At 41.7% G+C, this 23,926-nt stretch overlaps 1 protein-coding gene across 6 annotated transcripts in view; it reads right to left on the bottom strand.

Moving 5' to 3' along the window:
• The window catches only part of LOC124622105 (mitochondrial inner membrane protease subunit 1-like), a 57,331-nt gene that overhangs the window by 7,235 nt on the left and 26,170 nt on the right, over positions 1–23,926 (bottom strand). For 2 of the 6 annotated variants that reach the window (XM_047147713.1, XM_047147712.1), the window contains exons 2-3: positions 17,216–17,413; positions 7,347–7,497 (exon numbers count right to left, since the gene is read on the bottom strand). In XM_047147713.1, coding sequence (XP_047003669.1) covers positions 7,347–7,497; positions 17,216–17,413 — 349 coding nt within the window. Of the gene's footprint in view, positions 1–5,444; positions 6,309–7,087; positions 7,498–17,215; positions 17,414–23,926 lie in introns of those variants that run through there. The other 4 variants (XM_047147711.1, XM_047147710.1, XM_047147707.1 and 1 more) reach the window with 4 other exon arrangements.

The following is a 23,926-nucleotide window of genomic DNA, read 5'->3' as shown; positions in this document are numbered from 1 at the left end:
CCCTCCACCACAGTGTCCGTCTCCCACCTTTGTCCACCTGTCTACACAATGTTTGGGGCCAGGCAGCTAGGGCCTGTAGCCAGAGCTGTACTGAAGTGATCCTGCACTTCTGGCAGAAATGCCAAAGCTGTCTTTTAAACCATGACATATTGCGATCTTCTAAAAATGCTTTTACATTGTATTAATTCAAAATCGTACCTAAATTTGACTCAAATTACATGAGAACAGACTTCACTAAAATAGAATTTCACTCATAGTTGAGTAGTTACAATGATTTTTATAAGTACAGCAATGAAGAAACTTTTAATTCTGTAGTCATTTTGACTGAGCTTGATGTAAAAGGCTACAAATTTTTTAAAAGTTTAAAATTTCACCATTCATCTACAAATTACCAAGATTTACATTATCTGAACTATAATGATTTGAAACTAATAAGATTGATGTCCAAAATTATTTTTTAACAATTTTTATTGATGTTCAACCATTAATTGACCATGAATATTGTGTGTCATGCTCCTGTCTTTTTTGTCTGTATCAGCAGAAGTCTTCTTAATGACTCTGAGCTGCTGGTGTTATGTCTCTGGCCACTGCCAATGTTACAAATCTAAAAATAACACTACTATTCATAGCATTATGTTGTTGTTGTTGTTGTCTTCAGTCCTGAGACTGGTTTGATGCAGCTCTCCATGCTACTCTATCCTGTGCAAGCTTCTTCATCTCCCAGTACCTACTGCAACATACATCCTTCTGAATCTGCTTAGTGTATTCATCTCTTGGTCTCCCTCTATGATTTTTACCCTCCACGCTGCCCTCCAATGCTAAATTTGTGATCCCTTGATGCCTCAAAACATGTCCTACCAACCGATCCCTTCTTCTAGTCAAGTTGTGCCACAAACTTCTCTTCTCCCCAATCCTATTCAATACCTCCTCATTAGTTACGTGATCTACCCACCTTATCTTCAGCATTCTTCTGTAGCACCATATTTCGAAAGCTTCTATTCTCTTCTTGTCCAAACTAGTTATCGTCCATGTTTCACTTCCATACATGGCTACACTCCATACAAATACTTTCAGAAACGACTTCCTTACACTTAAATCTATACTCGAAGTTAACAAATTTCTCTTCTTCAGAAACGATTTCCTTGCCATTGCCAGTCTACATTTTATATCCTCTATATCCTAGCATTATAGTAACCATAAAATAGTGTTCACACAGACACTTTAGGTTGGAAGACACATTTTGTGAAAACATTAGCTTCATGAAAGCTATTTCATGTAATGGATGACTCACAGTGTTTGTGCACACTTTAGTTTTGACATTTTTTCAGTAACTGGACACCACTACTTTGCTAGGAATGAAAGTTTTTACACATGAATTATTATCAGTAGTTTAGTAAATGTTAGTCTACTTGAAATCAGTATAAAAGGATAAAGATAAGCATGTTTGGATTTGTGACAAGGTAAAGAGAAGACATCAGAACTTGTCTTCGGGACGACACCAGAGCTTCTTGAAGCATCTAAGTATGATGTTAGAACAGTTCAAATTTCAGAGTAGCAGGGAGATCTGCATCAAACTAGTCTCTGGACTGAAGACCAGAACAACAACAAGTTAAATATGCAATAAGAGAGAATATATTGCAATATGTGAACCATTATTGTCAGAACAAACTATAGATCATATTGAGTTTTTGGCAAATGTAGATTCTTACTTGTCTCTACTGCATCTGTATTGAGTACCAAAATTCGCAATAGCCAAGTTTGAGCCAGATTTTTTTAATGATGTCTGTAGGTAATGAATTCTACTTTTCAGGTGTTGATTTTTCATTTGAATATGATACTGAATCAAAAGAAAAGATATAAGAGTAAATAAATCTGGTATGTAATCACTTGTGACAGTCCCACCAACAGACCCTTGAACATGAAAGAGTACCGACGCACAAGTTTCTTTTCTCTGTCCTTCGGAATGAAAGCTTTTTGCTTCACAGTCATTTTTTATTTTTGCCATTAGCTATACACAGTGTATTTTTCACATGGCTTGTACATTTGCACAGATGTGCTCTCAGCAAAGTGGGCTAATTTTCTAGTCTCTTTTATCTTACAAATTCTAAAAGAGAGCTGTATCACTGGAACACTGCTCTTCCCCTCACTCTTCTTTATTGTACTGATCACCAATCACTGATTAACTGGACTTGTTCAGTCTCAATAATTTCATTTGTATAAACCACTGTGGATGATTGTGCTAAAACCTGAAATGATACAACGAGACCACTTGTGTTACCCATCATTTTAGGGAAAATTGTGTGTTACAGCCTCTGTCCTTCTAAATGATGAAATATGATCATGATATTTAATATTTTTTAAATTAATAGTCAAGTTTTGTTTCCTTAACATGAGACGACAAGTTTAACATCACCACGTGTTATGGGCCACCTGTTCTTTAATGTCGCAGCCATGGAAGAATGGTGCTCATAACAATAGTGACATCGTAAAAGCAAACAAACGTAGTTTTTAAACTGTCATCCTGACATTCATTCTATCATGTTTGATCTGTCAAAATGTATTCACATTCTACAGTATAATGAGACAAGACATCTGCATTGACTGTAGTTGACATATTCATCTCTTGGGAGTCAGCAACTCTATTGATATTTGAGATAATTCTCATTTATTGTTCATCTCAGTTGCACACTTAATTAGATTCCATGTTTTGATAACTAAGGATCATCTGCAGATGTAAGTTATTGCATCAGCAACCCATCTCGTCAACTCAGATATGTGGTTCTGAGAAGACAAGGTAAGTTGTTGACACAATTACTTTGATCTGAAGATGATGCTGGGTGATTGAATATGGTTGTGTTATACATATCTGATGGGAGTTATCTGTCAATGTATGAAGAACCTGGTATTAAAAGAAGAAACTTTTTTGGTCAGCACGTAGATCTGGAAAAAAAGGGGGGAGGGGGGAAGGTAAAAGGAACATATCACAGTTATTCGTAACTATTTATCAAGTCCGAATCATAATTAATTCATGATGTACGTGATCGCAGAAACCGTATTACATACCACTTATTGATCAACTAAATAGACAGATACACTCCACACTGCAAATTTAAGTGGTTTAACAGTTCTGTCTCATTAATGAAGCACCATGCATGGATAAATAATCCATTCTTTGTTAAAGATGTTGCAGACTGATAAAGCATGTAAGAGAATAATGAAGAACTACCAGGATCCCATACAAATTTATGGGAAGCATGTGCTTCAGAATTCCACAGTTACATGGGCATACTAGGCAGTATCAGAGAGCAATTAACTATTTTGCATACATCGTGATGCAAAGTAGGAAGGTCCTATAAAATCAGACACCAAGTTCAAAACTTGGCCTGCCAGAAGATATACTTTTACATGGTGATGACAATTCCTTTACCTTCCTATTTGATTAAGTTTTTCAAAGCACTGCCTATCGTGCTGCAAAGAAAGAGTATTCGACTATAGAGAGCACATCATGATGAGAAAAAGGTATTCAGAATAGTAGTTTCTAAGTTTTGCTTGTATAAGAAGCCAATACAACCATGCTCACAAATAGCTAAAATAGCTGTTACAACTGTGTGTGCAATTCATAATACATGCAGCCATAATTTACTGATCTGGAGCGTGTCAACGAGAGATTACCTGCCAAGAACATGAAGCATAGATCCAAAGGTACTGACTGTTGTAAAATACATAATTTAGTAACAATTATTTGATAACACATTTGTTTAGGCACATAACAACTATGTGTGTAAACCTCACACTTAATTTCAGTCAGTGGAAATAAGAAAGATAGACCATAAAATTATAATACACCATTTCCCCAGAAACAATGTGTGCACACACATCCATGTCACTCTGTGTGAAATCTATTGTTAATTCTGAACTGTCTGATAAAAAAGAGAAATGAAACAATGAAAGATCTACAATAGTATAGCAGAAAAATGTGGTTAGCTGATTAATGGACTAAAAATGGCACACTGGAGACATCCTACATAATAAAAGCTCATGCTGGACTCAAAGACACTAGACAAAATCTTAAATGTTATAACACAATCATTTCAATTTACAACTGCCCTCCTGTCATAATATGAAATGCACTCCATTACAGTATGATATACCATAATAAAATGAGTATTGTATGCCACAGGCACTACCAAGAGGTGGGCCCTCTTGTGGGAGTAAAATGCATAGATAATGGTGCTATGTCCAAAATGGAGATCGTTGAGGAGTAGTTCATTCTTTCTTTGCGACCAGGAGAAGGAATGTCACAGATGGATAGTTTATTTCATGATCCATAGCAAGGTGTCTTTCACCTCCAGCCACTCCTCATTGACACAAGGCCTTCATGTCCAACAGCTAGTTCACAACTTGTAGGAAATGGCACATATTTCAAATGTATCATCCCTATACGCCTCTTAAGCAGTTGTGTGAGCTTGCTCATGTCTCTAAGTTCATTCTCCTAAGTGGCAATGGAAATTCCTATGTAAATACTAGCTACATGGTAATGATCTTTTGGGCTTTTTGTGCCGAAACTTTGTTAAATTGACATAAAAAGGACGACACATGGTATGGGAAGCACGCTAGTACCGCGCGTAATCACTGCTGATAAATGCTAGATTCATGGAAATCTGACAAGGAAATGTGGCAAGGACTGGTAAGCATTGACAAGCCTTCACCAGCAGTCACACTCCTTTGGCAGTATTCGATGCTACTGGGTCGCCGCTTAGTTACGTGGCGTACTTAGTATCTCTAGTAAACTACGTCTTACACTCACAGTGTGTCATGAAAACCGCGTTACGCGGTCGGGATTCTTTCCTATACCGAAAATTCCTTCATCACAATTCCTTACCCATCGCGGGCGCTACCTAAAGCCTCACTTCCAGATGGAAGTGACGTAATTTTATATGGGTCTATAGGATCATTACTGAACACGTACAATTAAGTATTCGTTATCACGTAAACATTTCACCTCGTAAGGATGCTGCGAAAGGCCTCTGCCAAGTTGAGCGCACCGAGCGATACGTTTATTTGGTATGCGCATTCCATGGATCTGTACATGCGAGTAATTCGCGTTTCCCTCTCTCCGTGGCATTATTCGATATAAAACGACTTACGTATTTTATTTTAAACAAAGCGTACCGATATTTTTAGATAACTGAGTGTTAAAATGTCATTTCTACTACCGATTGTGTATTACCTTTAGATACCACTTAAAAAGTATCTTTAAGATCGTAACCCAGTTTGCTACGATAAAGTATGAGCATGCGAGGCAGAATTTTACATACTGCTTTCCGAACAAATTAAACTCGACAAATAGCTGTTTGATCATTCCTGACCAAAATAATTACACACAGTAAACTGTCGGTATGTGCGTGGTGCTTCATTGCAATTTATAAATCTGTATCACCTACCTCTGCATCTGCTTCACTATCTTCGAAATTACTAATGTCATCTTGTGCCAACTCGACTTCTTCCAGTGTTGACTGGATGGACCGTGGGGAACCTTGCAGAACTGTCGGTAACAATATGTCATAGTACCACAAAGTTGGCTTGTGTACGTCAGCTGTTCCGGTAGCACACATTTTGCTTTCAGTTACTTTTCTGTGTTCCTTACGAAATGTTGTACGAAACGAATTTATCTTTCTTTGTACGAAAGCTCTGTCTGCTGTCGGTTCGAATTCGCGACACATATTTGCCAATATAGCATAGCACTGGTTTTTCTTGACTCTGTTGTTGTAGTCTGGGGACCTAACTTTCCACAAACAAGGCATGGACATATAAGCAATCAAAAAATCTTTCCAAAGCTGCCTACTCATAATAGAAAGTGAATTAAATTACGTGAAAAAACAAGATCAGGACTGTGAAGTCATCAGCCATAAGTAGCCTGAGCTTACGCGGACGACACGCAGTGCGCATGCGCGACAGGAAACTGCCAAGCTTGAAATGAAAACATACAAGCTGATCGCAAGCCTCACGGTGTAGAGTACAGGTGTTATGGCGGCCGCGCCTCAAGGAACCTTGCGTTAAGCACTTCGGCAGCTTCGCCTTAACATCATCTCATGCTTAATCACTTAATGTCCAGGAAGCCTGCTCGAGGCTTGCTGGGAATTTGATCACGCCTGTAAATCCACAAGGAAATCGGCTAAAAATTTGATGGATGGGCCCCTTAACCTATGTAACTGTTCGTCATCCATTCCAACATGGAACATTTGTTGGAGCCAATGAATACGGCACTAACCCTGTCAGACAGTTCCTCTATTTTTCTGTCTATTTTGTTTATCTATGAATCACATATTGATTTGCAGTGTCTGTGTCATTACCTTGAACTTGTAGATTGTTTTGACAGGATGCGATTAAATTTCGTATTCAATCTTATTTTCTTGTACACTGCTGCTTCGCGAAAAGCTTGCACCGAATTAACATAATTACTAGTTCTTTTAAATTCGTTCGTATCTTCGGTTTTACTATTGCGTATTTTTAAAATGTCTGTTCATCTGGAACGTCGAATTTCCAGCACGAACATCGATTTGCACAGTTCAAAACTGTGACGTATTTACTTTATATAATTCGGTTTTTTTACACTTTTTGCTGCCGCCGCACGTTTGGCCTCTGTATTGTTGGTCTGTTTTCCATATATATTAAGCTGCAGATTTTCCTCGACACACACACACACACACACACACACACACACACACACACACACACAGAGAGAGAGAGAGAGAGAGAGAGAGAGAGAGAGAGAGAGAGAGAGAGGAATTGAGGGGGGGGGGGGGAGGGAGGAGAGGGGATAGTGAGGGAGATGACGTTACTATCACAGGATACGTAAGTATTAGTTACGAGTACCACATGGATTTCTCAATTTGTGACAATACACCAATACTATTTGAAGAAAACTTTCCCTGGAGAAAAAACTGTAATTCATCAACATAAAAACTTATATTCCCAACACTTTCATAAGATCCTGGACACGAAAAGAAAATGTTAATAATGAATAACGTATTATTTCATCAGTCTTTGGTTACAATAGTAGGTACAAGAAGAATATATGAATAGATACACTACTAGGAAAGAGTTTTATTAAAACAGTACAAATGTCTAATGTCCTGAATAGGCAAGATGTGACCTGCTTCTTTACACTGTCATCAGAATACATTTCAATAAATACAGCTTTGGTCCAAATATGGTTGTGGGCAGATAGCACATTATTACAAAAAGTAAGATTATTTTTATCATAGAATTTCTTTTTAAATTAGGTCACTTTTGCTCTTCAGGTGTCATAAAAGGTCCATATTATTCTGATAGTTCACACTTGCCTCTATTTGTCAACATGCAAATTTCACTGGGTGGCCACACTTTACAAACTGCACGGCCTCTAATGAGTCCATAAGGAACAGGTCCATAGTTCCTGGAGTCGGTGGAATTATTACGGTTGTCTCCTTCTAACCATACATGGCCTGGTGGAACCTACAGCAAAGGAAATACATCTTCATAATGAGCTTGCTAGAAAAATATCTTCAACAATAATACCAAATTTAGTACTGTTCAAAAATTACTTTGACTGCAACAAATACATGTGTAAACCAAACACAAAATTGTCTGATATTTGATAAGTTTCTCTCTTCTTGTAACACAGGAAGAGATGTTTTAAAAGGAGGTGAAGAATGGGTGATGGGTGACATGTGAATAGCAAACCAGTTCTCTTTTTTCTCTTAGAGGGCGGGGGGGGGGGGGGGGGGGGGGGGGGGGGAGGGAGGGAGGGGGAGGGAGAGAGAGAGAGAGAGAGAGAGAGAGAGGAGAGAGAGAGAGAGAGAGAGAGAGAGAGAGGGGGGGCGAGAGAGAGAGAGAGGGGGGGGCGAGAGAGAGAGAGGGGGCAAGAGAGAGAGAGAGAGAGAGAGAGAGAGAGAGAGAGAGAGAGAGAGAAATCAGCCTTAGCCTTTTCTAAATGTATCATCCTGGTATTCACATGACAAGAATGCAGAAAATTTAAATTGGTAAGAGCAAGAAGGTATCTGAACTGCACTACTTTTGAAGAAAGGACAAAAGACTAGAGTTTCACATCCCCTTGGTCACAAGATTACCAGATGCAGAGTAAAATCTGGACTAGGGCAAAAATATGGACATTGGTTGTGCCCTTTTCAAAATGACTATCCTGACAATTGCTCTAATTGATTTTGGAAAATTGCAGAATCAGTCAGGATGGCCAGGTGGAGATTTGGATGCCACTCTTCAAAATGAGAGTCCAGTATTCTATTTGCTCTATTAGCTCACCACCTTGCTCCTCTAGAACATCAGTCCTCTGTCCCAAGCACTGGGCCGCCTGGATGGGTGTATCGTGGAAGAGGTTGTCTTTACTCATATCACTAGTTTTATTTCACGATGTGATGGAACAAGCTGGGATAATTTTACTTCCCTTCTTGTTTTGCCATCTGCCTACTTAATTTTTATTTTTTATTTTAACTAATTGCCATTAACATACATTAATATAATCGGCATTTCCATAAAAGAGAAAGGTTGGCCCTCAGTTTTATAGGATTTTACACCATGTCTTATTTTTTGCTTAGTTTTATGTATGTAATTGATTTTCTAATTTATTTTGACTATTCCTTGATAGTATCTTTTGTTATAGGGCGAAATCAGTAATTGTTTCTTAACTTAAATTCTATTGTTGACATATAAACAAATATAAATTCAGCACTAATTATAAACGTTGGGAAGACGAGATGCTAGTAATCTTAAAAGTTATCTATTTGGCTCTATTCGAAAACATGTTAGCAAAACTAGCTGTAATTAACAGCTTTGTCAAAAGTATTGTTTGCATAACTATATTTGTTAATTTCATGATTTAAACAAAAAATTCGGCCTAAGTCTTGTAGTAGAAGAAACTGTTAAAAAGACGCAATTTTTCGATGTATTAATGAGTTAGGTTTTAATTGTAATTTCTGTAAATTTAACTTTGAACAATGTGTAGTTTCAGCACCTATTATTGTGAGGATATATATAAGGGCCCGGGTTTCGATCACGACTCAGTCAGTCCACGGCCGAGTTTCAGACGAGGAACCTGTGTTGGTTAGAACGACAACAATGCATCAACTTAAAAGTGAAATAAGGATTACACCAATAGGATTTGTGTTAAAGCAATGACAGTGTCTGTTCAATTTAATCGAAAGACTGAACTGTTTGGTTAGGCTTTTACTGATCACAGATGTACAACAGTAAACTACTGTAGCAACTAAATACCTAGATATTACAATTATGAACAACTTAAATTGGAAAGAACACATAGAAAATGTTGTGGGGAAAGCTAACCAAAGGCTGCGTTTTATTGGCAGGACACTTAGAAAATGTAACAGACCTACTAAGGAGACTGCCTACACTACACTTGGGTAATGACAGTGGCACGTAAAGTGCCCTCCGCCACACCGTTGGGTGGCTTGTGGAGTGTATATGTAGATGTAGATCCTAATCTATCCCTATGTCACTCCCACCCCCAATCCCCTGCCACTGGGATCATAACCTTGTGGAAGACCCAGATGCAAGACCTTCCCAATCTACCCACCCAGCACTTCATATTCCACTTTTGCCACAGGCTTATACTATCCCATCAGAAGCCGGGCATGTTATATCCCAGCTCTGCTGCAACCACTGCACAGCGTTTTACATTGGTATGACAACCAATCAGCTGTCAACGAGAATGAATGGCCACTACCAAACTGTTGCCAGAAACATGCATGATTTCAATGGTTGCTTCACAACCCATGCCATCTGGATCCTCCCCACCACCACCAGCTTTTCTGAGCTATGCAGATGGGGGATTTTAAATTTTTCATATCCTTCTCCTTTAAAATTAATTTATGGTATAACTCAGTCTAATGCATTATTTTTAGCAAAAGAAAGTTTTCAGTTGTTTTCATAGGTTCAGAATTGCACTCTATAACTTTGCTGGTGCAACCAAGAACACATGGAAAACTTGGGTCATTAGTGAGCATGGAATATTTTTATTGATTATATTTGTGTTCTAACACCTATTTAAAAAATATATATATATAGTAAAATTTTTAATTGTTCATATTTACCTGGTAGGTATTTTCCATTTATTTGCATAGTTCTAAGATAAACTAACACACGATGGCATTCTAGCCTACACTCAACGTAGACACAGAGTCTCTAGCACATGTGGTATGTTTCTGCTATGTAATGAACATTACTAGGAAATAATGTATGTTCTTCAAGATTGTAAAAGTCATTTTAACCAAATGCAATTTTCCATTTCTGGTACTTTCACAGATCCACAGATGGTTGTTTATCAACTGAAACTAGTAATCAATTGTAACATACTACGTTATTGTAATCAACACAATTAAAAGATTATACACATAATTTTTTTAAAAAAAATTTAGAGATACATATCACTTATCTCCCTCATATGATGTCAGTTCTTACTAACCTCAAAATGGTACAACAGAAAGTATTCATTTTTTTTTTTTTGAAAGATCTAGTGAGCTGAAGAGAGGATTCCTACAGAGAGCAGACTTCTATAACGATAAAGATGGAAATCAAACTGGAGATTAAAGCTAAGCTTTGGAAAGATGGAAAAAGCATTTTACTGAGTTACTAGATGGAAAGGGGGGGAGGTAAACAGAGGAAGTCTTGAATGAGGAAGAGGAGGAACTGGAATTAGAATTAGAAGCGCACGAGCAGAAAATTGAACCACTGCTCTTAGAGGAAGTGAGGACTACAATTGAAAACTAAAACAATAATCAAACAGCAGCAGAAGACAGCATAGAGGGTGAATTATCAAAATTTTGGGTCAAACACGATGGAGATAGCTGTTAATGAATTAATGAAAGAAATATGGATAAAGGAAGAGAATCTAAGGATCTGAGTGGGGGAATAATCTGCTCATTGTACTAGAAACCAATAAGCAATTACTGTTGGATTACTGTCTTGCAAACAACATGTAAATTGTTTGGAAAGATTTTAGTCTCTTGGCTAAGATGCTGGGAGATTATTAGGCAGGATTTAGGAGAAACACGCCTACACTGGACCAGATATTTTTAATGAGGCAAGTGTTAGAGAAATTTTATGAATGTAACAAGCAACTGCATTAGTTGTACATTGATTTTAGACAAGCATACAAAAGTTTAGAAAGGGATAACATTCTAAAAAGCTTGATACATTCTGGAAACCTACTAAAATTAGTGAGGTTGACAGAAATGACAATGAAAGCAACAGTTTGCGTGGTCAGAATAGATTTAGAGTTCTCACGACAGTTCCATGTATGAAGGGGTCTCCAGCAGGGTGATGTGGTCTCTGTGCTACTTTTAAACTTAGTACTGTTGTGTTGTGGTGGTCGTCAGTCCTGAGACTGGTTTGATGCAGCTCTCCATGCTACTCTATCCCGTGCAAGCTTCTTCATCTCCCAGTACCTACTGCAGCCTACATCCTTCTGAATCTGCTTAGTGTATTCATCTCTTGGTCTCCCTCTACGATTCTTACCCTCCACGCTGCCCTCCAATACTAAATTGGCGATCCCTCGATGTCTCAGAACATGTCCTACCAACCGATCCCTTCTTCTAGTCAAGTTGTGCCACAAACTCCTCTTCTCCCCAATTCTATTCAATACCTCCTCATTAGTTATGTGATCTATCCATCTAATCTTCAGCATTCTTCTGTAGCACCACATTTCGAAAGCTTCTATTCTCTTCTTGTCTAAACTATTTATCGTCCATGTTTCACTTCCATACATGGCTACACTCCATACAAATACTTTCAGAAACGACTTCCTGACATTTAAATCTATACTTGATGTTAACAAATTTTTCTTCTTCAGAAACGCTTTCCTTGCCATTGCCAGTCTACATTTTATATCCTCTCTACTTCGACCATCATCAGTTATTTTGCTCCCCAAATAGCAAAACTCCTTTACTACTTTAAGTGTCTCATTTCCTAATCTAATTCCCTCAGCATCACCAGACTTAATTCGACTACTTTCCATTATCCTCGTTTTGCTTTTGTTGATGTTCATCTTATATCCTCCTTTTAAGAGACTGTCCATTCCATTCAACTGCTCTTCCAAGTCCTTTGCTGTCTCTGACAGAATTACGATTTCATCAGCGAACCTTAAAGTTTTTATTTCTTCTCCATGGATTTTAATACCTACTCCGAACTTTTCTTTTGTTTCCTTTATTGCTTGCTCAATATACAGATTGAACAACATCGGGGATAGGCTACAACCCTGTCTCACTCCCTTCCCATTCACTGCTTCCCTTTCATACCCCTCTATTCTTATAACTGCCATCTGGTTTCTGTACAAACTGTAAATAGCCTTTCGCTCCCTGTATTTTACCCCTGCCACCTTCAGAGTTTGAAAGAGAGTATTGCAATCAACATTGTCAAAAGCTTTCTCTAAGTCTACAAATGCTAGAAATGTAGGTTTGCCTTTCCTTAATCTTTCTTCTAAGATGAGTCGTAGGGTCAGTATTGCCTCACGTGTTCCAACATTTCTACGGAATCCAAACTGATCTTCCCCGAGGTCGGCTTCTATCAGTTTTTCCATTAGTCTGTAAAGAATTCACATTAGTATTTTGCAGCTGTGACTTATTAAACTGATAGTTCGGTAATTTTCACATCTGTCAACACCTGCTTTCTTTGGGATTGGAATTATTACATTCTTCTTGAAGTCTGAGGGTATTTCGCCTGTCTCATACATCTTCCTCACCAGATGGTAGAGTTCTACATCTACATTTACACTCCGCAAGCCACCCAACGGTGTGTGGTGGAGGGCACTTTACGTGCCACTGTCATTACCTCCCTTTCCTGTTCCAGTCGCGTATGGTTCGCGGGAAGAATGACTGTCTGAAAGCCTCCATGCGCGCTCTAATCTCTCTAATTTTACATTCGTGATCTCCTCGGGCGGTATAAGTAGGGGGAAGCAATATATTCGATACCTCATCCAGAAACGCACCCTCTCAAAACCTGGCGAGCAACAACACCGCGATGCAGAGCGCCTCTCTTGCAGAGTCTGCCACTTGAGTTTATTAAACATCTCCGTAACGCTATCACGGTTACCAAATAACCCTGTGACGAAACGCGCCGCTCTTCTTTGGATCTTCTCTATCTCCTCCGTCAAACCGGTCTGGTACGGATCCCACACTGATGAGCAATACTCAAGTATAGGTCGAACGAGTGTTTTGTAAGCCACCTCCTTTGTTGATGGACTACATTTTCTAAGCACTCTCCCAATGAATCTCATCCTGGTACCCGCCTTACCAACAATTAATTTTATATGATCATTCCACTTCAAATCGTTCCGCACGCATACTCCCAGATATTTTACAGAAGTAACTGCTACCAGTGTTTGTTCCGCTATCATATAATCATACAATAAAGGATCCTTCTTTCTATGTATTCGCAATACATTACATTTGTCTATGTTAAGGGACAGTTGCCACTCCCTGCACCAAGTGCCTATCCGCTGCAGATCTTCCTGCATTTCGCTACAATTTTCTAATGCTGCAACTTCTCTGTATACTACAGCATCATCCGCGAAAAGCCGCATGGAACTTCCGACACTATGTAGTAGGTGATTTATATATATCGTGAAGAGCAATGGTCCCATAACACTCCCCTGTGGCACGCCAGAGGTTACTTTAACGTCTGTAGACGTCTCTCCATTGATAACAACATGCTGTGTTCTGTTTGCTAAAAACTCTTCAATCCAGCCACACAGCTGGTCTGATATTCCGTAGGCTCTTACTTTGTTTATCAGGCGACAGTGCGGAACTGTATCGAATGCCTTCCGGAAGTCAAGAAAAATAGCATCTACCTGGGAGCCTGTATCTAATATTTTCTGGGTCTCATGAACAAATAAAGCGAGTTGGGTCTCACACGATCGCTGTTTCCGGAATCCATGTTGATTCCTACATAGTAGATTCTGGGTTTCCAAAAACGACACAATACTCGAGCAAAAAACATGTTCTAAAATTCTACAACAGATCGACGTCAGAGATATAGGTCTATAATTTTGCGCATCTGCTCGACGACCCTTCTTGAAGACTGGGACTACCTGTGCTCTTTTCCAATCATTTGGACCCTCCGTTCCTCTAGAGACTTGCAGCACACGGCTGTTAGAAGGGGGGCAAGTTCTTTCACGTACTCTGTGTAGAATCGAATTGGTATCCCGTCAGGTCCAGTGGACTTTCCTCTAATGAGTGATTCCAGTTGCTTTTCTATCCCTTGGACACTTATTTCGATGTCGGCCATTTTCTCGTTTGTGCGAGGATTTAGAGAAGGAACTGCAGTGGGGTCTTCCTCTGTGAAACAGCTTTAAAAAAAGGTGTTTAGTATTTCAGCTTTACACGTGTCATCCTGTGTTTCAATGCCATCATCATCCCGGAGTGTCTGGATATGCTGTTTCGAGCCACTTACTGATTTAACGTAAGACCAGAACTTCCTAGGATTTTCTGTCAAGTCGGTACATAGAATTTTACTTTCGAATTCACTGAACGCTTCACGCATAGCCCTCCTTACGCTAACTTTGACATCGTTTAGCTTCTGTTTGTCTGAGAGGTTTTGGCTGCGTTTAAACTTGGAGTGAAGCTCTCTTTGCTTTCGCAGTAGTTTCGTAACTTTGTTGTTGTACCACAGTGGGTTTTTCCCGTCCCTCACAGTTTTACTCGGCACGTACCTGTCTAAAACGCATTTTATGATTGCCTTGAACTTTTTCCATAAACACTCAACATTGTCAGTGTCGGAACAGAAATTTTCGTTTTGATCTGTTAGGTAGTCTGAAATCTGCCTTCTACTACTCTTGCTAAACAGATAAACCTTCCTCCCTTTTTTTATATTCCTATTAACTTCCATATTCAGGGATGCTGCAACGGCCTTATGATCACTGATTCCCTGTTCTGCACTTAAAAGAGTCGAAAAGTTTGGGTCTGTTTGTTATCAGTAGGTCCAAGATGTTATCTCCACGAGTCGGTTCTCTGTTTAATTGCTCGAGGTAATTTTCAGATAGTGCACTCAGTATAATGTCACTCGATGCTCTGTCCCTACCACCCGTCCTAAACATTTGAGTGTCCCAGTCTATATCTGGTAAATTGAAATCTCCACCTAAGACTATAACATGCTGAGAAAATTTATGTGAAATGTATTCCAAATTTACTCTCAGTTGTTCTGCCACTAACGCTGCTGAGTCGGGAGGTCGGTAAAAGGAGCCAATTATTAACCTAGCTCGGTTGTTGAGTGTAACCTCCACCCATAATAATTCACAGGAACTATCCACTTCTACTTCACTACAGGATAAACTACTACTAACAGCGACGTACACTCCACCACCGGTTGCATGCAATCTATCCTTTCTAAACACCGTCTGTACCTTTGTAAAAATTTCGGCAGAATTTATCTCTGGCTTAAGCCGGCTTTCTGTACCTATAACGATTTCAGCTTCGGTGCTTTCTATCAGCGCTAGAAGTTCTGGTACTTTACCAACGCAGCTTCGACAGTTGACAATTACAATACCGATTGCTGCTTGGTCCCCACATGTCCTGACTTTGCCCCGCACCCGTTGAGGCTGTTGCCCTTTCTGTACTTGCCCAAGGCCATCTAACCTAAAAAACCGCCCAGCCCACGCCACACAACCCCTGCTACCCGTGTAGCCGCTTGTTGCGTGTAGTGGACTCCTGACCTATCCAGCGGAACCCGAAACCCCACCACCCTATGGCACAAGTCGAGGAATCTGCAGCCCACACGGTCGCAGAACCGTCTCAGCCTCTGATTCAGACCCTCCACTCGGCTCTGTACCAAAGGTCCGCAGTCAGTCCTGTCGACGATGCTGCAGATGGTGAGCTCTGCTTTCATCCCGCTAGCGAGACTGGCAGTCTTCACCAAATCAGATAGCCGCCGGAAGCCAGAGAGGATTTCCTCCGATCCATAGCAACACACATTATTGGTGCCGACATGAGCGACCACCTGCAGATGGGTGCACCCTGTACCCTTCATGGCATCCGGAAGGACCCTTTCCACATCTGGAATGACTCCCCCCGGTATGCACACGGAGTGCACATTGGTTTTCTTCCCCTCTCTTGCTGCCATTTCCCTAAGGGGCCCCATTACGCGCCTGACGTTGGAGCTCCCAACTACCAGTAAGCCTGCCCTCTGTGACCGCCCGGATCTTGCAGACTGAGGGGCAACCTCTGGATCAGGACAAGCAGCCATGTCAGGCCGAAGATCAGTATCAGCCTGAGACAGAGCCTGAAACCGGTTCTGTCAGACAAACTGGAGAGGCCTTCCGTTCAGCCCTCCGGAATGTCTTTCGCCCCCTGCCACACCTTGAGACGACCTCCCACTCTACCACAGGTGAGGGATCAGCCTCAATGCGGGCAGTATCCCGGGCAACCACAGTCGTAGTCCGATCGGGGGATGCGTGGGACGAGCTGGCCGTCCCCGACAAACCCCCATCCGGCTGCATTAACTCACAATTTCTGTTCCTCCCCCAATCTCTCCCCCACTCACTTGCCACTCTGTTGTCAGCCTCAGTATTCTCAAAGTAAAATTCAATATCTTGTCTAAAGCATTGCATACACTTGTGCAATAGGACTGAAGGCCAGCCTCTCTTCTGTGCGTCTAACAATGTACAGTCATTACAAAAGCTGAAAGAAGAGAATACATTCAAATGTACAAGTTACACTTTATTGTTATGGCACGCTTTTATCTGTAAACAGAAATCATTTATCAGTAAATGCCTCCCCACTGCTAAATTAAGAAAGTAATGTAGTTATTTCTACATCTACTGAAAAAAATTGTGAACTGCAAAACAAGACACTTAATTTTTAACAAATAATTTACTTGGATGTAGCACTGCTTGCACTGGTCTATCATATTTTCCATTTATGTTCTGTTACACTTAAACATTAGCGCAGAGTGACAACATGTTCCCTGTTCCCTCTTACATGTTCCACATTTCAAGTAACTGATAACTTCCACTGTCTATTTTAATCATCACAGTAGACATAAGTTTCTAAGAACCTACAGCAGAGAATAAAACTTGACAATAATGACAACACACTTACAAAATAATTGATAGGAAAGCAAGGTACTTGCAGTTTTGTCTGAATGAATCTATTAAAACAAAGTGAAGGATTCTGCAACAAAATATTAAAAAATGCATGACTATGAAACATACCACTTTACATGAAAATCCCATCAGTTTCCTGTCCCCAGGAAGGCCAGTTACTCTTTTACAAATATGCTGTCTTGGATTTGTTGGCGATCTTGATATAACAATGTCTCCTTTCTTGATCTGTTGTAGCCTTGGTGTTATATGTTCAGAAAGCAGAATATTGTTGGAGAAAATAGTTGGTTCCATTGAAGGTCCTGAACACTTTAACCATAAACAATTATCATCATAAAGAGCAGAAACCAATATTAATAAAAACAAACATTTCATTACCTTACAGGTCTTTTTATATTATTCACTTCAGTACAGAGGTCCTGTTGTCTTATTAATGCTAAAGCAGATACCAACAAAACAACTTCACAAAATATTTCTACTTTTTGTCATCTATGAATTCTCTTGAATGCTAAAGAACATCATGTTTAGGATGAATGGAACAGTTAAACATAAATATATTACATTAACACTAATTTACAAAATAATAAAGACAATCAACCTCTCGCCTGAAAATAAATGAAAGGTGGTGCATAGTTCTCAGAATTTAATATCCTTATTATGAAGTATTAAAATGTTACAGAACATAAGAATACTGAACCAACAGACTTTCTGTTAACTTCTTACTTATTCCCATTTGGACTGTCTACCAAGAAATATATTTCGTCACTCCATGTCAGACATTGTTGTTGTTGTTGTTGTTGTTATTGTCGTCTTCAGTCCAGAGACTGGTTTGACGTTCTCTATGCTACTCTATCCTGTGCAAGCTTCTTCATCTCCAAGTACGTACTGCAACCCACATCCTTCTGAGTCTGCTTAGTGCTTGGTTGGTTGGTTGGTTGGTTGGTGTGTTGAAAAAGGGGGGGGGGGGGGGGGGGAGAAGGACCACAATGCAAGGTCATTGGTCCCTTGTTCCCAGTAGAACAATTACCCAAGGGAAAGAAGAAAACAAAGAAGATGTATGGCACAATAACATGAGAAAGGAAGAACCAGAAGAATGACAGAAGGACAACAAACACTACAATGGGCTAAACAGGTCAAGAAAGCCACAGACACACACAAGAAACAGGGAGAAGAGACTAAAAACAAGAAAGCAGATTAACATGGCTGACTGACCATGAGATTAAAAAGGAGAAGCCAGCCACTCTGAATAAAACATAAAACTAAAGCTGCTATTGAGTCATTCTCACCCAACACTGATGGTAGGGTGCTGAGAAAGTTAAAGGTCCATCGCAGAGTGGCTAAAAGTGGGCAGTCCAGCAAGAGGTGGACAACCGTCATTTGGGAACCACAGAGACACTGAGATGGGTCCTCACGACGGAGGAGGTAACCATGTGTGAGCCACGTATGGCCAATAAGGAGCTGACAAAGGACAACTGATTCCCTGCGAGAAGCCTGCACAGAAGACTTTCACACATTCACAGTCTCCTTAATAACACACAGTTTGCTGTGCATACTGTTTGCCACTCTGTCTCCCAAAACCGAAAAACCTTGTAGTGTAAGACAGAACGCAGGTCAGTTTCAGAGATGCCCATCGCCAGGAGCAGTTTCCACATAGTCTGTTTCGCCACCTTGTCTGCAAGTTCGTTGCCTGGTATTCCGATGTATCCTAGGGTCCACACAAACACCACTGAACGACTGGACCGTTCCAGGGCAGGGATGGACTCCTGGATGTTCACTACCAAAGGATGGCAAGGGTAGCACTGGTCGACAGCTTGTAAGCTGCTCAGAGAGAGAGAACAGAAAAGAAACGACACACCAGAACAGGAACGGATGTACTGAAGTGCACGAGATATGGCCACAAGCTCTGCAATGAATACACTGCAGCCAGCGGGCAAGGAATGCTGTTCATTATGGCCTCTGTGGACATAGGTGAAGCCAACATTACCAGCAGCCACCGAGCTGTTGGTGTAAACAACTTCAGAGCCCCGGAACACGTCAAGAATCGAGAGGAAGTGACAGCGGTGAGCGGGGGGTTAACGGAGTCCTTAGGGCCATGCAAAGGCTTCGGCCGAGGTGTACACCATGGAGGTGTACATGAATGGACCTCAAGTAGAGGTAGTAAAGGGAAGGACTCCAGTTTGGAGAGAAAGGATTGCACATGAAGCGCAATCATGAGCCATGACCTGGGCCGCCGATGCTGGACATGAACTGCCGCACGTGGGAAAAGGAGACTGTAATTCGGATGCTCAGGAGAACTACAGATGTGTGCATGTCGGATCCACAATGGAGGGACTCTGGCCTCCACCGGACTTGTTCTAAAAGCTCCTGTTGCTAGGCGAATGCCACAGTGGAGCACTGGGTCAAGTAAACGCAACGCTGAGGATGCTGCCAAACTGTAAACCAAACTCCCATAGTCAAGGGAGGATTGTACAAGGGCTCCGTAAAGCTATAGCAGCTTAGAGCGATCTGCACCCCAGTGGTGTTGCTCAGGCAGTGGAGAGCATTGAGGCGCTGCCAGCATTCCCGCTAAAGCTGATGAAGGTGAGGTAGCCAAGTCAATCAGGCATCAAAAATCAGTTCTAAGAATCGATACGTCTCCACTACAGTGAGTGGATCATCATTACGATAAAGGTCAGGTTCTGGATGAATGGTACGATACCGACAAGTGCATGAGACACGACTTTGCAGCTGAAAACTGGAAGCTGTGGACTACAGCCCACGACTGTGCCTTGTGAATGGCTCCCTGTAGGTGCTACTCAACAACACCAGTACTGGAAGAGCAATACGAAATTCAGAAGCTATCCACATACAGAGAAGGGGAGACCGACGTCCCTACAGCTGCTGCTAGGCCGTTAATGGCCAGTTAAAATAACAGATCACTCAATACAGACCCCTGCGGAACGCCATTTTCCTGAACAGGGAGGGGAAGGACTATGGAAGGCAGGATATGATGTCACCAGGTCATGTTGTATGCCTTATGTGAGTCAAAAAGTCGGCAACCAGGTGTTGGCATCTGGAAAATGCTGTTTGGATAGCAGACTTGAGGGACACAAGATTATCAGTGGTAGAGCAACCCTGGTGGAAGCCGCCCTGACATGGAGCCAGTAGGGCACGAGACTCCAGAACCCAACCCAACCACTGACACACCATACGTTCCAGGAGCTTACGGAGAATGTTGGTGAGACTGATGGGCCGATAGCTATCCACATCAAGCTGATTTTTACTGGGTTTTAGCACCACAATGATGGCGCTCTCCCACCATTGCGATGGAAAAACTTTCATCGCATCAGATTCAGCTGAAGATAACGAGGAGATGGCACTTGTAGTCAAACGAGAGATGTTTAATCATCTGACTGTGCACCAATCCGGCCCAGAAGCTGTGTCGGGGCAATGTGCAAGGGCACTGAGGAGCTCCCACTCTGTGAATGCGGCATTCTCGAGTTGACTGTGACATGCAGTGAACAAGAGGACTTTACTTTCCATCCACCGTTTGAGGGTGCGAAAGGTGGGGTGGGGGGTAGTTCTACAACACAGAGGCTCAAGCATAGTTCTCAGCGAAGTGCTTCGTCCAGATTTGGAAAGGTGATGTATGGCACCCAATGGTCAACATGTACCTCTCCCAACACTCCTGTTTCAGTCAGTTTGTAACCAGGTGAACGCGGGCATGGGGCCTTTAAGGCAATTAGGTACTCTAGGGAAGGGTGCCACTTATGTCGCTATAGAGCTCGCCAATGCTCATTAATTGCCTCAGTGACTTCTGGTGACCACCAAGGGACTGTCTTTCACCGGGGGCACCCTAGAGAATGAGGGATTGCATTTTCCACTGATTCAGTCTCCGGGACTGAGGATGATCGTGAAGTCCTACAACCAGCTGCATTTGGGCACTTCAGCCACTAGTGACTGTCATCTTTCCCAATAGCAGAAATCTGGGAAAGGAGTGACCCAAGGGACCCCTTCTTCACGAGGGGAGCCAAAGAAGACTTTCGCTTCTCCATCTGAGAAGTGGGGACTGGTGTCCCTGATAGTTGGAGGGACAGTGCTCCTGAGGTAGGTGGTGCGGGAGCAACAGGGAGTGAAGTGCCCCCCACCATCAAGGGGACAGGTGCAGTCTTCCAGTTCTGAGAGTCGACTGGAATTCACGGAACTGTTAAGGCTACAACTGTTCTCATAGCAGCGGCATAAGACTAGGTTATAGCCATAGGATTTAGGTGCTCAAATTTCCTCTTGGCCTCAGTGTAGGTCAGTCGGTCCAGAGTCTTTTATTCCATGATTTCCCTTTCTCGCTGTAAAATCCTGCAGTCTAGTGAGCAAGGGTAATGATGCTCTCCGCAGTTGGCAAATATGGGAGGTGGGACACATGGAGTATTGGGATGGTATGGACGTCCACAATCTCAACATGTTATGCTGGAAGTACAGCAGGAAGACATATGGCTGAACTTCCAGCACTTAAAGCACCGCATTGGGGGAGGGATATATGGCTTGACATCCCAGCGGTAGACCATAACCTTGACCTTCTTGGCTAATGTGTCACCCTCTAAGGCCAAGATGAAGGCACAGGTGGCAACCTGATTATCCTTCGAACCCCAATGGACGCCCCGGACAAAATAAAACTCCTCGCTGCTCTAAGTTGGCGGGCAGCTCATCATCAGACTGCAAAAGGAAGTCCCTGTGGAATATGATACCCTGGACCATACTTAACCCTTTCGTGAGCCTTGGGAAACATGATTCCCACTACAATGAACTCACTCCTAGTCCCGTGGGATTCACAGATCCCACCTCTGTACGGTGCTACCACCTAGTAAACAGTATAGGGTACTACTTCCAATCAGAAGTTCCCATCGTTTTTGCTGTACCTTCGCGCAGAGGCATTGTATAGCTGAGTGTTGCTCTGTAGAGGAGCCTTTCAGTGCTGTTTGCTTGACTTTTGTGATTTTTTTCTCAAAGCTATAGTATAAGATAAATACTTATGATTTACCCAAATTTATGAAGGAAAACATAAGATTGGAACGAGGAGAATTCCAGTTTTAAACAAAAGGAGTGATTTCTGCAGTAAAATGGATGGATAACCATCCAGTCACTTTCCTGTCCTCAATTCATGACCCATGAGAAACAGCCACAGTGAAAAGGAAAAACAAGGATGGTACTAATACAGAGATTTCTTGTCCTGAAGTTGTGGCAGAATACAACAAAATAATGGGTGGTGTCGATAAGTTTGATCAATTACGAGAAAGGTATGCTACTGGCAGACGTTCTGTAAAATGGTGGCACAGAATATTTTATTTCCTGGTGGATGTTGCTGCACTGAATAGTTTTATCCTGTGGAAAATAAGTAAAAGAGAAAGTGGACAGCATGATCAGCTCCCATACAGGATCCATCTAGCCAGAAAATTGATCGGTGCTTCTCATCCCAAAAAAGGCGTGGGCAAAAACCTGTCTTTCTGGCAAAAACAGGTAAAGTACCTGAAGATTTTCGTCATTTGGCTGTAGGGGAGCATCAACCCATTTTAGGAGAAACCTACTGGACGTGCCATCATTGTAGTACCAAAGCTGCGGAAATGAGCACTCGCTGTGTTTGTACATATTGTCAAATACCACTTTGCATAGACTCATGTTTCACATAATTTCATGGCAAGTAATTGTGAACAATCATTGTAACAAGAGAAGTAAATTTATCAAATAAATATAAAGTTGTTTTTGTCATTTAACTCCAAGGAAGGGCAGTGGGAAGAATACTTCCCACCTTGTTGTGGGACCTCACTTTCACAGTTGGAGCAAATTTGATATTCTGTATGATAAATATAACTATCTGTTAACCACTATCTGCTCTCCATTCATCAAAAAAAAACTGGTCAATAATTTTGCCCACAAAAGGGTTAAACTCTTATGAAGCTGAAGCGTGATGGTAACAGAAACCCCCCCCCTTCCAGAGGATGCCGTTGTTTATTAAGACTGAGCCTGACCACATTTTGGACAAGCCTTCCACCTCCCCAAACTTGTCCTCTAAATGCTCTACAAAAAACAGAGGCTTCATCAAGACAAAGGAGTCCCTATCAGCTCTCATACATACGAGGTAACGGGGTGAAGAAGGTTTGCTGCAATCCTTAGCCTGGCGTCCCTCCCATGGTGCGGACAGGAAGGGGAACGATTTAGGATCATACTTCCTTATTTAGGATCATACTTCCTTGCATTGTACTGAGACCTGGAACGCTTAGAGACTGCTGGTGTTTGATCACCAGTAAATGATGATGTGGTATGCTTCATCGCGCATTATCCGGCCTGATGCCACCCACTCCAATCAGGGACCCTCCCCCACAGGCACCACCCAACTGCAGCAAAGGCCACCTAGCAGGGTGACCATTGCCAGGAGTCCCGATGCCCCAGGGTGATGGGCATCTACTCCTTGTCATACGTGGGGAGTTAATGGTGCAGTCATCAGCAGAGCGATCCCTGTGTAGTCAGGGGGCTACAGGGGGGTACAACCAACAGGGTACATGGCGGCCCCACCACAACGGACTGGCTACTGTGCTGATATGAGGTGCAAAGAATTCCATGGTCTTTGTTGGTGCAGAAAATGACACTCCATAGCGGGTGGGGGGAAAACGCACCCAGAAAGGTGTCCTCGCTCAAGAGATGGAGGATGAGTGTGACTGCAATGCCATGACGAAAAAGTGGGCTAAAGATCTCAATGCACGATGGGTGCAATGCACCATGTAATGTGCCCATCTCCAATTGGCTCGCTCTTTGGGAAACTTTTGAAAAATAGTGATCAACCCTACAGGGAAC

This window comes from Schistocerca americana, chromosome 7, assembly GCF_021461395.2.
Source record: "Schistocerca americana isolate TAMUIC-IGC-003095 chromosome 7, iqSchAmer2.1, whole genome shotgun sequence".
NCBI classification, from domain to species: Eukaryota; Metazoa; Arthropoda; class Insecta; order Orthoptera; family Acrididae; genus Schistocerca; species Schistocerca americana.
This window is presented reverse-complemented; position numbering and strand designations above follow the sequence as displayed.